The sequence below is a fragment of the Artibeus jamaicensis genome, unplaced genomic scaffold (assembly GCF_021234435.1).
Source record: "Artibeus jamaicensis isolate MK-2021 breed Jamaican fruit bat unplaced genomic scaffold, CSHL_Jam_final scaffold_1283, whole genome shotgun sequence".
Taxonomy (NCBI): Eukaryota; Metazoa; Chordata; class Mammalia; order Chiroptera; family Phyllostomidae; genus Artibeus; species Artibeus jamaicensis.
In genome coordinates, this window is record NW_026522028.1 from 15,058,393 (window position 1) to 15,073,478 (window position 15,086).

At 37.4% G+C, this 15,086-nt stretch overlaps 1 protein-coding gene across 5 annotated transcripts in view; it reads left to right on the forward strand.

Moving 5' to 3' along the window:
- RPS6KA3 (ribosomal protein S6 kinase A3) overlaps positions 1-15,086 on the forward strand; it is a 112,797-nt gene that overhangs the window by 91,465 nt on the left and 6,246 nt on the right. For all 5 annotated transcript variants that reach the window (XM_037157433.2, XM_037157437.2, XM_037157434.2 and 2 more), the window contains 6 exons: positions 1,569-1,658; positions 3,914-4,072; positions 5,866-6,027; positions 8,297-8,373; positions 8,791-8,908; positions 14,183-14,323. In XM_037157433.2, coding sequence (XP_037013328.1) covers positions 1,569-1,658; positions 3,914-4,072; positions 5,866-6,027; positions 8,297-8,373; positions 8,791-8,908; positions 14,183-14,323 — 747 coding nt within the window. The remainder of the gene's footprint in view (positions 1-1,568; positions 1,659-3,913; positions 4,073-5,865; positions 6,028-8,296; positions 8,374-8,790; positions 8,909-14,182; positions 14,324-15,086) is intronic.

The window sequence follows — 15,086 nt, forward strand, 5'->3', positions numbered from 1 at the left end:
TCTATTCCGTATACCTTTCCTCTTAATAACCTATTTGCCTAATTCCACACTATCATTTACAGTTGATTACAGTGGGCACCTATATGTTTGTCTTCCCTGTTTTCCAAACAAAAAAACTATTTTATAGCTAACTCCATTTTTAGACAGCAGATTTGGCTCATGTTGAGATTTTCAAGCTAGGTTGCTGGAGCATTTGGGTATTGCATACATTAATTACTAAGCTGTATATTTATTTATTTTTAATTGAATGTATTGGGGTGACATTGTTTAATAAAATTGTACAGGTTTCAGGGCCACAATTCTATAATACATCATTGGTATATTCTTACTAAGCTCTTTTAAAATTGAAAATATGAAGGTGACCAAATTTATTTCCAACTACCTTTAAAATTTTTTTGATTGATTTTAGAGACAGAGGAAGTGAGAAAAAGAAACATCATTTTGTTGTTCCACTTATTTATCCATTCATTGCTTGATTCTTGTATGTGCCTTGACCAAAGACTGAACCCACAACTTTGGCTTATCAGGACAGTGCTTTAACCACCTGAGCTGCCTGCCAGAGTCCAACTACCTTTTGGGTGAAATAAAAGCAAACCTTATTTAAATACAATATTACTTTAGCAGATTAAAACCTTAAGAGAAATATTTTTAAGAAACAGTTGACATAAGCCCTGGCTTGTCAGTCGATTGCGTGCTGGCCTGCAAACCAAAAGGACACTGGTTCAATTCCCAGTCTGGGCACATGCCTGGGTTGTGGGCTAGGTCCCCAGTAGGGGTGCTCAATAGGAAACCACACATTGATGTTTCTCTCCCTCTCTTTCTCCCTCCCTCCCCCTCTCTCTAAAAATAAATAAAATCTTTTTTTTTTTAAGCAGCAGCTGACATAAGAGGGTTGGAAAGCTACATTAGTATTTTAAAGAGCTTTATTGTAATAATTAAACTTAATTCTAGCCTAGTAAAATTCTAGGTGTGGTTTTCTGCTTAGCTTTCTGCCTAGCTTCAAAAATAAGTTTGCTCTACTTAACTGTTAATTAATTTTTTATAAGTAGCTTACAACTAATGGGACATTCCATTGAAGCATTTTATTAAAGGAAGTTAATTCAATAAACAGATGCTAGTGGTGGTGTTTTATATATTTCTTTATATATATAGATGTATATATATATTGCTCTTAATTATCTGTATTGACAAGGCTTAAGGAGTTCCCAGAAGTTTACAATGTTTAAGGATGAAAGAAAGCTATTAACCATATTCTTGGTACCTTTTCCGGAGGCTTTTGAGTTTTTAGTAAGTCCTAAACTTACTATAAACTTACACGGGAGAGACCTGGTAGGAATGTGACTCGTGGCATAGAATTTACTTTGCAGCCTTGACATCTGCAGCAAAACTGGCTTTTTAATTCTGAATAGACAGTGTGGGCAGGTACTTGAATAAAACTGGTTCATAAATGGTTTATATGTACATTGTTTCCATAAGATGCTACACAAGGTCTGTGTAGCATCTTAAGGAAACACAGGTTTATAAATGCACAGTTCATGAGATTTTTGTGATTACTATTTGCTTTTTAGATTATTGATAAAAGCAAGAGAGACCCAACAGAGGAAATTGAAATTCTTCTTCGTTATGGACAGCATCCAAACATTATTACTCTAAAGGACGTAAGTAGATTCTTTAATATAGACATCTGAATCAGTTGTCTAATTTGCATCTGAAGTATTTTCAAATATCATATGGTAGACAAAGAACTGAATATAGTAAGTAAAAAAAATAGGTTAGAGGATAACATATATAGCACAATTTCAGACATAAAGAAAATATGTTTCCATCATTAATTTTTCTACTTTCTCTATAAGAAGAAAACTATTGACATTATTGCTTTTAATGTTTGCATTCACTGGAACATTTGGGTATTATTTAATATTCAGGATCGACTAGTCTCCACAGTCTATGGACCCCCCAAACTGTTTTTCACAATACTGCCAGGGAGAGCTGCACTGGTATCTAACCATGTCACTTCCCTGCCTGTAGTTCATACCCCTCCTCACCTCTGCTCCCTGCCTTCCTCTATGAATAGTACTGTTCTCACACACCCTGTGCTCCAGCCATGCTCCAGTATGTATAAATTTTTGAACATGCCTCATTTCCTCATGCTGCTCTGTCTTTGACTTTATGGTTCCCTCAGTTGAGAGCACCATTTCCTTTCTTTTTTAAAAAAATTTAATTGTTCAAGTGCATTTTTCTGTCTTTTACTCCCATCCCAGCCAACCCCCCCAGTGCTCCCCACCTCCCTCCCATTTCCACCCTTTTCCTTTTTTACCTGACCAACTACTGCACATCTAAGACTTTGCTAAAGCATTATTTCCTCCAGGAAGCCTGCCTTGCCCATCACCATCCTAAGGACAAGTAAGGTATCCTTTCCCTACTACCTTTGACTTTGATCATAACAGCGCTCTTGGCAAAGGGTTCGAAACCCCCAGGCAGCACTGAGTTCTTTCTTGCTGGTGGTGGTCACATAGACTCACGGGCCATTTGTGGTTGTGGTATACCAGGTGTCACATGGCCAGCTGAGCCAGAGGATTTCTTAAGAACCCTTCACCTTTAAGATGTTGGGAATTCCAAAGTTTACCCTGCCTTCTCCTTCTGAACCAAAACTCCAGTTTCTTCAGATTAATTTATCACTGCTCATTGTTACAAGGGAAATGTTAGTTTAGTCCCATTAGAATGTGAAGCTCTTCAACCTAAGTGACTTTTTAGTTCATATAACCTTCAAGAATCCAACCAATAAATTAAAAAGGAAATGTAAAAAACACTTTCTCTCATTTTTGCCTTGGAAACTTCCTAAGCTGTTGTCATTTTTCACATCTTTGCTCCTTCCCTCATTTCAAATTCCAAAGTCTCTAAAATTTTCCCCACTTTTATTACAGTATCTCCAGTAGTTTTAAAATTCTTGTATCTATGTCTCTTTTCTCCCTACTGAAATAAAAAACTTTTGCCCTGGCTGATCTGGCTCAGTGGAATGAGTGCAGGCCTGCGAACCAAAGTATTACTGGTTTGATTCTCGGTCAGGCCACATGCCTGGGTTGCAGGCCAGGTCCCCAGTATGGGGCATGTGAGAGGCAACCACACATTGATGTATCTCTCCCTCTCTCCTTCCCCTCTCTCTAAAAATAAAAAAAAAACAAATAAAATGTTTTTAAAATTTTCAGGGCAACTACTTTGTTTTTTCCATATTTGGCACCCTGGTACATGGTACCTCTTTTGGAGCTAAATAAAGATGTACAGTAATTCTAGTGAAGAGGGAATAGAAGAGACTGAAATGTAATAAAGGTGTTATTTCAGTTCAGGATTGCCTGGAATATAAAATCCCAAATTACAGTGAGCACTTTCTGCAGTAGGAGTAAACTGGTGTGCTTCTGGGTGATTGGATGGAATTTCTCTCTGCTGCTTAATCTTCCTACTTAATTTTTGCCACAACTTGACTTTCAGTTTAACCAGAACCAGAATAATTCACTGTACTATGTATATAACTATGGAATTTCTGCAATTGCAGAAGTTCCAGGAAAATCACAGGAGTATGTCTTTGTACTATTGCCTGCCCTCAGCAGAAGATAGAAAGATCAAGAGGAACAGACCTTAACTGCAAGAGTTTAGTGCCTCTTTGTATACAATGCCCATAGTTTCTTCACAGGAAGAAATTACAGGTCATTTTTCTGACATTCAGTCTCCTCAGTTTCTATTTTAATATCTTTATGTGTTTAAAACTGCAGGATTTATATCCTCCATTGGTTGTGATAAGTAAAATTTTCCTTGAGTATAAAGTAAGTTTTACTTTCTCTTTAATATGCAAAACTTTGTTCTGAACACATGTAGAGCTTCAAATAATTTTTTTCCATTTTTGTGTTGAATTTTATAGGTATATGATGATGGAAAGTATGTGTATGTCGTGACAGAACTTATGAAAGGGGGCGAATTGCTGGATAAAATTCTTAGACAGAAATTTTTCTCTGAACGAGAGGCCAGCGCTGTCCTGTTTACTATAACCAAGACTGTTGAATATCTTCATGCACAAGGGGTAAGTCTTTTTAACATTTTATATATATAAAATAAATATATGTATATAAATTTATGTACATGTATACATACACACACACACAAACACCCTTTTTTCTATCTTCATGTTTGAGCTAAAATTACAAAGGTAGAGGGGTTACTTTATGCACATAATGGAAAATAACTACTATTAGCTCAATTATCCCACTATTCTTCCTCTATGTAAACATCTTCCATTATGCTTGAAGTGCTGCTTTGAAACCCTAGCTAGTTTATGTTAAATTCTTATACTTCCAAGAAAAAAAGGGGTGAGATCTTTTGAACTGGAAGTCACAGCATCGTTTTGCCGGGCCACTCTGTACTCTTGGGAAATGTGCCCATTTAAACTTTAGAAACTGAACCACAGAATCATGGGGTTGCATTCACTTATAAGAGGAATTTCTTCAAACGGATGAGGCCGGATAGTCACCTGGCTTCTGGCTGGTGAATGCCAGCCCTCTCATTTCTTCCTGCAAGTTATTAGTGAATAGTTAAAAAAAAATTGTGTTTGTTAAAAAAAAGGAAAGTCTGAGAGGGAACAAAGGCAAAAGAAGAAAATGGAGGGAGGGAGGGAGGAAAGGAAAACAGAGGTGAAGAGGAACAAGAAGCAAGAAAAAAATAGATTACTTCTTAAGGAGTTTATTTTCAATACTTATTCTTGTTTTGTTTGTCTTTGCCCCTAGAAGTTAACAGTGGACTGTTTTGATTTAATTCTAGAGCTTCTTGACTTCTAGCTGTTCAAGAGTCACCTAGTACTATGTACCCAGAAATTAGTCAACTCAGCGTTTATGACTTTGCAGTTATCTGTGTCTTCTATGTTCTTTTCTCAATGTTTCCACAATAATAAGTTATTAAAATGGTCTGGAGAAGTCACATTTAGGATGTTAGGAACTAAAACTGAAGTGACTGATCAGAATATAGACTCAGAATTTGGTGATGGAAGAAACACATAAGTCTATTAAGGAGTGTCAGAGAGGCTTATGACAAAAGTATTCAAGTAGGTGATTAAAGGAGAAAAATAATACAAAACTCTGAAGGAATGGTATCTTTGTGTGTGTGTGTGTGTGTGTGTGTGTGTGTGTGTGTGTGTGTGTGTGTGTCATTGTTGCACGGGTATCAAATAGGCATTACATAAAGTCTGGATATTTTTTTTTCCTTTTTGCTCCTAAATCCCATGCCTAATCCTTTGAGCCTGCCAGTATAAGTTTGTTGTGTACATCCATTGTCCTTGTTGCTCCCTCTACTTAGAATGACTGTCTCCCACTGTTTGGCTTGTTCATTCTGTTCTAAAGGTCTTAGATCAGATGTCACCTCCTCTACAGACCTTCCCTGACATCCCTAGTTGTGCACCATCTCTCAACTGTTCATTCTCTAACTCCCCACTACCTTGTAAGCTCCTAGCGTGCAAAGGCAAGGATCTTATGGGTCTCGCTCACCATAGTTTCTGCAGCTCCTTATGTAATATAGGCACTCAATAAATATTTGTGTAATGAATGTATAACCTGGAGACAGATATTATTGCTGTTTGCACATCTCCTTAACTCACTTACTCAGTTGGATAAAGAGGGGGAAAGTAACTACTATTCTTTCTTACTCCTCTCTTTGCTCCAGTTCTGTGTTAAGAGAACTTTTATACTTACATTGTCAGCGTTTTATAAAGTTGGGATACTTTAAAGGTCAGCACTCATTATCTAGTTAAGTGCATTGCCTGACAGTTTTGAATAAAGAATTTTCTATAATGGAAATATGTTGTAAATGTACCTCTTTACTTTGTAGGTGGTTCACAGAGACTTGAAACCTAGCAATATTCTTTATGTGGATGAATCTGGCAATCCAGAATCTATTCGAATTTGTGATTTTGGCTTTGCCAAGCAGCTGAGAGCAGAAAATGGCCTTCTCATGACACCTTGTTACACTGCAAATTTTGTTGCACCAGAGGTAATTATGAAATAGTTTCCTTGGAGTATTTCAGTACATTTAAAAATTTGTTTGTGGTGTTTAATATAGAATAATTAATAGCTATTTAACTGAAGACTTACTGAACAAATAATTTAAATGGCTCCCCTTTTCTTCTGTTAATACTGTAGTTCATTCTGTCATCAGTCTGCTACTACCTGTAATCCTCACGCTCCCCTGACTTGTGTCTTTCCGCATAATGAGACATCTATAGCTGTCTATTATCACTAACAATAATGTGCATGTTGGTGCATGGAATTACATGGAAACCAGCTTATTTTCCACCTTCCCTAATATCCTTTTCATTTCCTGGGTTTGTTACTATCTTCCTGTATCTCCAAGGCTAGAACATCATAGTCTCTTCTTGTCTTTAGCTACATAAATGGTAACTATCTTTGTTATCCCCCCAAAGCAGTACAGGGTTCTTCTGTCCACAGAACTGCTATCCTAGCCCCTGTTTCCATCACCTCACCCCAGGTGACCCCCTAGGTGCGTGCACATTGCATTCTCTTGTCATTCTGCGGTCCAGCCATCTCATTTTTCCTTGTGAGTATTTCTTACTTCATGCAAGTAATCTGCTTCTAGAAGTCACCGTGTAGCTGTTATGCCTTGGCCCATTGGAATGTTTTTTTGCTTCAAAGCCTACCTCCAAATTCATCTTCAGGATATCCACGATTAAAGTCTCCTTAGACTTGATCTTTTCATTTTTTGTCTCCTAGTCTCCATTTAGTCATCCCAGTCCAGATTTTTACATCTTCCTGAAATCCTCCCTATCTTTTATTTTACATCCAGTCTGTCACTAAATCCTTTCCATTTTGTTTTCTAAATATTTTAGACCCTTTCCCCTATATATTCAGTCCCTACTAGAGCAGGTCCTTATAGCCTTTCACTTAGTTTCCTACAAATTGCTTTCTATCAGGTGTCCTTGTCTCCACTCACTCTTCTTGCCAGCATTTGCTCTATACCTTGAGTTACAATATGTTTCTGGTACGCACGTCTACTGCTTTTGTTTTCCTGTTAAATGCTTCAGTGACATCTGATTGCCTACAGGAAAAAAAATCTAAATTCCTTAACAACATGTGTATAAAAGCCATTGAGTCTCTCTAGTATTTCCTACCTGGAGATCTGACCATGCAAAACTGTTGCTAACTAATCCTATGCTCTGCTCTCTTGCTTCTGCCCTCCCCTACCTCCTCCCTTTGCCTCCTGAATTCTTACTTCTAGGAACAGTACAAACAGGATGTCCTCTGGCTTTCCTTCTTTCCTCATATCAGGAATGTATTACTTCCTCATCATTATACCCATAGTACTTTAGACATAATTTTATGAGACTTAACATGTTCCCTTGTTAACTGTATATATAGGGTGGGGCAAAAGTAGGTTTACAGTTATGAGTATGCAAAACAGTTTATTTTTGTTGTTGTTTATTAATCATTGTATTATTTTCCATACAAACAACTATAGACCTAATTTTGTCTCTGTCCTGTATATTTATTTCTCCTGCCAGATTCTGATTTTCTTAAGGAAACCTGAGTTGTTTTGTATTTCTCAAAGTTCATGCCTGGTTATAATTGGTCATTATTAAATGTTTGAGTGAATCAAATTATATATATAAAAATACAGTTTAACACTACATCATTTGTACTGTTATATGCATTCTTAAAAGTATCTGATTTTATGTAACTATTTCTGCAACCCCATACAAAATACACATTCATTTATCAATAGATAGGAAATTTACCTTCAATTTATTTTATAGTCCTTTATGTGCCAAGGAAGCATTCAATAAATGTTCATTCAAATACCAAAATTTATGTATATATGAGTTGTTAGAAGGTTCTAGAATAGGATTAATATATTATGTTTTTTAAATAATTTTGAAATATTTTTTAAAGGTTTTATTTATTCAATTTAGAAGGGAAAAGAGGGAGAAAAACATCAGTGTGTGGTTGCCTCTCGCGCGTCCCCTACTGGGGACCTGGCCCACAACCCAGGCATGTGCCCTGACTGGGAATCGAATCAGTGACCCTTTGGTTTACAGGCAGGCACTCAATCCACTGAGCCATACCAGCCAGGGCTGTATTATCTTTTTTATTGTATTTTTTCCAATATATTGTTTTGTTTGTTAATTGTCTTCTGTAGATCATTTTCTTATATGCATTGACTTAGGAGATATAATTCCATTCCCACAACCTATGTAAATCTATATGATAAACAGTGGTGTGTTAATACTAAGTTTTACATTTTCCAGGTTTTAAAACGACAAGGTTATGATGCTGCTTGTGACATATGGAGTCTTGGTGTCCTCCTCTATACAATGCTTACTGGGTAAGCGTATACTATATGTTGCAAGCATTTATTTATCAGTGTTTTGTTTATATTATTTAGGTTTATTTCAAAATTTTTGTTCTAATATCTTTTCATGTTTCTCATTTTCTAATAATACATCATGTGCATGCATGCATACACTACATTTATACCTCTATCATTACTAATTTTCTATAATGTACTATTTATTAGTGTCATAAAGTCTTAAGTGGATTTTTCTGTAAGTCTAATTAATATTTCATAACATACCTCGATCTGATGTTTTATGGAACTTCATGTTGATAGTTTTTACTTTAAATGAAGTATTATATTAATTTAATCACTCAGAATACTTTTTGGGCACTGAAAGTAAATAGAAAGATTACCAATCAACAAAGAAATTTTATTCATTGATATTTTAATTTTATTATAAATTAGTTACACTCCATTTGCAAATGGTCCTGATGATACACCAGAGGAAATATTGGCACGCATCGGCAGCGGAAAATTCTCTCTCAGTGGTGGTTACTGGAATTCTGTTTCAGATACAGCTAAGGTAATTTTTCATAATCCTTGTTGGGAATAAATAATATCAGCTAGAAACTTGTTCATAAAGTAGTATTTTGAAGTGATGTTACCAAATAACTTGAACTCAAATGTGGACCAATTTTTTTCTTTCCCAAAGGCATCGGTTTGGCTTCAATAGCCATACATGCTTTAGATGCATACATCCTTTAGATATATAGATAACATATTTATCATGAGGAATATAATAAACAATAATAGTGGTAGTCTTCATGATTTGTATGTCTATGCTGTGCTTCTTGCTGCACTTCACCTAAATTATCCATTTAATCCTCTTAACAACCCTGTGAAATAGGTGGTATTATCCCCATTCACAGAAGGAAACCAAGGCCCAGAATTGTAGTGTGAACTTGTCCATCACTACACCCCAGATATATGTGGGTGCTTCAAGCTAAATAGCTGATTCCAAAGCCCCAGGTCCCTAGAATAACTGTACCATGTTTTACTTTTGGTCCATATTATAAAGACAAGGGTTTTATGTTTTTCACAATAAATAGTAGCATAGTTAGAGTATCAGGTTGAAATCCATTTGAAAAGCCTTTCTCACTGGAAGACCTGCCATCCCCTGAATGGCACTGATTTGCTTTCTACCTCAACTTTAGTTTCACTCTATTCATTGAAAATTCTTTTAACTTACACGACTCCACTCTAGGAAGACATCTAACCCAATTAAAAAATGGGAAAAGGACTTGAACAGACACTTCTCCAAAGGGCACATACAGAATATCCAGAGACACATGAAGAGATGCTCAATATCGTTAGCTATTAGAGAGATGCAAATTAAAATCACAATGAGATACCACTTTACACCAGTCAGGATGGCTATCATAAACAAAGCAACAAACAACAAATGTTGGAGAGGTTGTGGGGAAAAGGGGACCTTAGTTCACTGTTGGTGGGATTGCAGACTGGTACAACCTTTATGGAAAACAGTATGGACTTTTCTCAGAAAAATAAAAATCGACCTGCCTTTTGACCCAGCAATTCCACTGCTAGGATTATATCCCAAGATTCCTAAAACATCAGTTTCAAAGAACCTATGCACCACAATGTTCATAGCAGCACAATTTACAATAGCCAAGAGTTGGAAGCAACCTAGGTGCCCATCAGTAAATGAATGGATCAAAAAATTGTGGTACATATACACAATAGAATTCTATGCAGCAGAGAGAAAGAAGGAGCTACTACCCTTTGCAACAACATGGATGGAACTGGAAAGCATTATGCTGAGTGAAATAGGCCAGGTGTTGAAAGACAAATACCATATGATCTCACCTTTAACAGGAAGCTAAACAACAAAACAAATAAGCAAACAGAATAAAAACAAAGACACTGAAATAGAGAACGAGTGGGCAGTGACCAGAGGGGAGAGAGAAGGGAATTTAAGGGGAAAAATGGGGGAGGGATTTCGAGGAACAAGTATGAAAGACACAGGGATGAGGACTGGGGGCGGGGAAATGGGAGGGAGGTGGGGAGACCTGGCGGGGGGGGGGGCTGGGATGGGAGAAATAGACAAAAAAATGTACTTGAAAAATAATTAAATAAAAATTTTAAAAAATCAGAAAAGTAAACCCAAATATGAAATGCAAAAGTTTATTCAAAATGTAAAAAAAAAATTCTCTTTTTTCCACTTCAATGTAAGAAAGACATAGAGGAAATGAAGAAGATACATACTGGTAAAAGTGCTTACTGATTTTTCTTAGGGATGGAAACTTGAGTTGCTGTGATTGCATAAGTAAATAGGGTATGGCAAAATTTATGTAGATACTTTTGGCCTCAGCTAATCTGCTTAATGTCTATGTAGATAATGTTTTGTCTTATAACTGCATTTAAAATGAAATGTTAGCCTTTCCTTGTTTAACGGTAAAATTTATTAAACCAGATCATTCATTTTTTAGGTACTTGTTTCCTCTTTAACTCATCTGTTGAGCACCTACAATGTGTTTCATAAGGGAAGGCCCCAGAGATAAAAGATACGACTCCGAATTCCTGATCTCAGGGACCTCACAGGCTAGTTGGGAAATGGCCAAGTAGTGTCACATATGCTGCTACGGTAGTACGTTTTCTGTGCTTAAGAAGTTCACAGGTGATGCTTGGTGAGAAAGATTACAAGGAAAGTTTTCCAGAAGCAATGAAGGGGTTTTCCAGGTAGCTTTGGAGAACAGAAGGATGTAGTCCTCAGCGTGTGCTGAGGGATTAGCACACGCTGTTCATGGTCATGATGGCATAGGAAGGGCAGAACATCTCCAGGGAGCTGCAGGTTGCTTGTTATGACTAGTACAGGGTGCAGTGTAAGAGGGTCACTGACGAATCCAGATTATGAAAGGCTTTCTAGGTCATGCTCATGATTTGGTGTTCACTCTAGGTATTGGGGAACTATTGAAAAATATGAAGCATTATAGTGATCAGATTTTCCTGTTTCAAGTTCACTCTGTGGAACAGTTATTTTTACCCATATAGTTTGCCACAAACTGTCATGATTGATTGTGGGGCATATCAAGTAATGTTACCAAGTGAAGTATCAGAGCTTAGCTATTGCCTGCTTTTTAATAAGTTAAAGTAAGTCAAGGCTATATCTCTCTAATTTCTATCATTTGGTTCTTATTCACTTGAATTCCAGTATGCTTTTTTGAGTGAAAGAGAAACACACGTCAGAAAGATATACAACTAGAGCACAAAAATTACATCCATTTCACTGCCTGTCTTATAAATGGCCAGCCATATTATTACTTATAATTTTTGCAAATTTGTCCAGTTAAGACTTGCGATTACAAGCATGATGTAATATATAGTGAATGCCCACAAAATTGAGAGAGAAGACTGTCAATATGGTGCGTCCCCTCGAGAGCAAATTGCGCATGTGACTGTCATCAAGCATATGAACCATATGTGGCTTTGACAAGAATGGGACCATAGCTACCATTTTGAGCACTTATGTGCCATGGACTGTGCTGACACTTTTTACCTACATTATTTCATTCAGTCTTCACTGACCCAATATTAGGGCCATTACACATGAGGTTTTGCAGTATTTCAGGTCGTGAATGATGAATATCTAAACCAGAACAGTTGTGGTGGGATTTGAGCCACACAGAAGACAAATTTAGGAGGCAGAATAAACTGGTGTATTGAACATAAAAAGCAAAGGGGAGGCAGATGTCAGGTGTGCAGTCCACATTTCCACCTCTGGCAAATGAGTGGGTGATAGTGTCCTTCACCAAGCTGTGGAATACAAAAGAAGTAGTTTTGATAGGAGTGGTGATTGCACATTTGGACATTACGAATTTGAAATGTTTCCATGATGTATAATTAAGATCTGGATGTCCACCAAGCAACTGGCTTAGATCTTAGCAGCAAAGTCTATGGTAGACACTGAAATTAGGACTTGTCATCATCCGTAGTAGCTAGGGCCGTGAGCATGAATGAGCTTTTCTGAGCAGAGCGAAAAGAGAGCCATGGGAGGAATTCAGGGAGTATACCACTATTTAGAGAGAAAACTTAGGAGGAGTAGCCATTGAAGGGTAGCAGTAGCAGAAGTGATTTTAAGTGACTTGGCCAAAAGTACACTGGTTAACATGCAGATCTGATTAAAATTATAAGAGTTGTGTTGTACCTCAGGGCAGTTTTGCATCCTTTTCTTCATTTAAAGCAGCACATTTGCCCACATTCAGAATTTGGAAGAGGAGGTCCCTAATTGTTTTGCTTTTTATTTCTAATTCTTCTGTTCAGTTACTCCTGTTCTCAGCTGTTAATGTTAACTAAAAGTAAGAAACTATAAATATCTAATAGCAGAGGAGTACTTGGAATAACACCTCCCCAATTCCAAATATCCAGTCAACCACCAGGTTCTGTCAGTTCTTTCTCTTAAGTATCTCAATTCTATCCATATTTCTTCATCTTTTATACCCACCTCCCCAAACTGTCATCTCTCACCAGTCTCAAATTGGAGTCTCCAGGTTTGCCCCCTCTGATACATTTTTCTCCACACCTAGTGAGTGTAATCTCTCAAGTACAAGCCTGACCATATCACTCCCTTGCTTTAAATGATACGTTGCCTCCAGAAAAAGTCCAAATTTGCTAATATGGCTTATAAGGGCCTTTCACAGTCTGATCCTTTCTTACCTCTGCCACTTTATCTGCTGTTACGCCCTTCACAATATATGCTTGCAGCCATATTACATTTCTTTTAGTTCTTGAATGGGACATGTTCTCTCCCACCTGAGGGCTTTCCCTCAAATACACTTTGCTCCATCTTCTTGAAATGCTCGGTTTCTCCCTTCCTTCTCTAGTCCAGCTCCTGCTTCTCCTTCGGGTCTCATTTTCCTAAAGGTGTCACTTCAAAGCCACCCTACCCTGTTCAGGTCATATTTCTCTCTGTGTTCCTCCAGCTGTACCTCACATTTATTCATTCCATCAAATAACTTACTATTTGCTTTGAAATTAATTCCTTCACAGGGTTGAAAGCCTCCTGAGGTCACAGTTCCTTTCTGTTTTCTTCACTGTTGAATACCCAATGCCTAGCATAATGGCTTTTAATGGATATTCAGTAGATATGTTTTGAGTGAAACAGGTGGTACATGGCTTCTAGAAATCACAATTGTGTTTTATTGGAGAGTATAAAACTATTATATAGCAATTATATGGATCTATGTTTCATGAATAGCAAAACATTTGGATAATAGAAAGCTTTTGTCTCTGGAAGAGTAGGATTCTGGGTGTTCTTTATATTCTTTTGTTTCTCTCTGTATTTCTGATTTTTCTGTAATGCCCACAAGTTGCTTATGAAGTAGAAAAAATAGAATTCTGTAATCCTGGGAGAGGCATTTAGAACTCTCCAATTAAATTTCTATAATTGGGCAATTCTGCGTTTCAGTATTATCAGCAGCACAAAAGTCTTAAGTGGCTAAAAATTGCTTAGAAATAAGCCTACAGAAATGTGGAAACCTTAGAATATCAAAGGGGAAAAAAAGAGCAAAAAAACCCAAAAGATACATAAAATATGGTAATTCACCCTTCATAATGCACCAAAATTAATGTTACTCAGGGAAGAGAGACTTAGGTTTTTCCTTTCTCTTTTTTTTTTTAAACAAATGGTCACATTGACCAAATTGGTTTGAGCCTAAAGATCTACCTACTGTGAGGAAAAAATAGTGTCATAGGAAGGAAAAATGCTCAACAGTATCTAATGCTATAAAAAAAAACAAAAAGGTTTAAGCTTGTTTTATTACTACTCTTCCCATTACAGGACCTGGTGTCAAAGATGCTTCACGTGGACCCTCATCAGAGATTGACTGCTGCCCTCGTGCTCAGACACCCTTGGATAGTCCACTGGGACCAACTGCCGCAATACCAACTGAACAGACAGGACGCACCACATCTGGTCAAGGTGAGCAGCCCCATTCAGGCCCGGTTTTCCACATGTCCACCAGCCCCTTTCCCTTTCACTTTCCTTCAGCCTGCATCCAGTTTTCCTGTGGGAGTCTCTTATATAATGGGTTATTTGCGGGGTGGGGGGGGGGGCGGGGTAAGCCGTGCCAAAGTATTATAATAAATCTAGTTTAAGAATGACTTCTAAGCCCTGGCTGGTGTAGCTCAGTGGATTGAGTGCGGGCCTGCGAACCACACGTTGCGGTTCAATTCCCAGTCAGGGCACATGCCTAGGTTGCAGGCCGGTTCCCTGCAGGCCAGTTCCCAGCAGGGGACGCACAAAGGGCAACCATACATTGATGTTTCTCTCCCTCTCTCCTTCCCTTCCCCTCTAAAGATAAATGAATAATAATAATAATAAAATCTTTTTTAAAATTATATTAAAAAAAAGACTTGTAAATTTCTTTTTTTTTTCTTTATTCTTTTTTTTTTAATATTAAATTTTATTTAGTTACTTTTCAAGTACATTTTTTTTAATCTATTTCTCCCATCCCACCCCCCCCCCGCCCGGTCTCCCCCTCCCTCCCATTTCCCCCCCCCCCCAGTCCTCATCTCTGTGTCTTTCATACTTGTTCCTCAAAATCCCTCCCCCTTTTTCCCCTTAAGTTCCCTTCCCTCTCCCCTCTGGTCGCTGCCCACTTGTTCTCTATTTCAGTGTCTTTGTTTTTTTTCTGTTTGCTTGTTTGTTTGACTTGTAAAATTCTGAATTTATGCATAAGTTT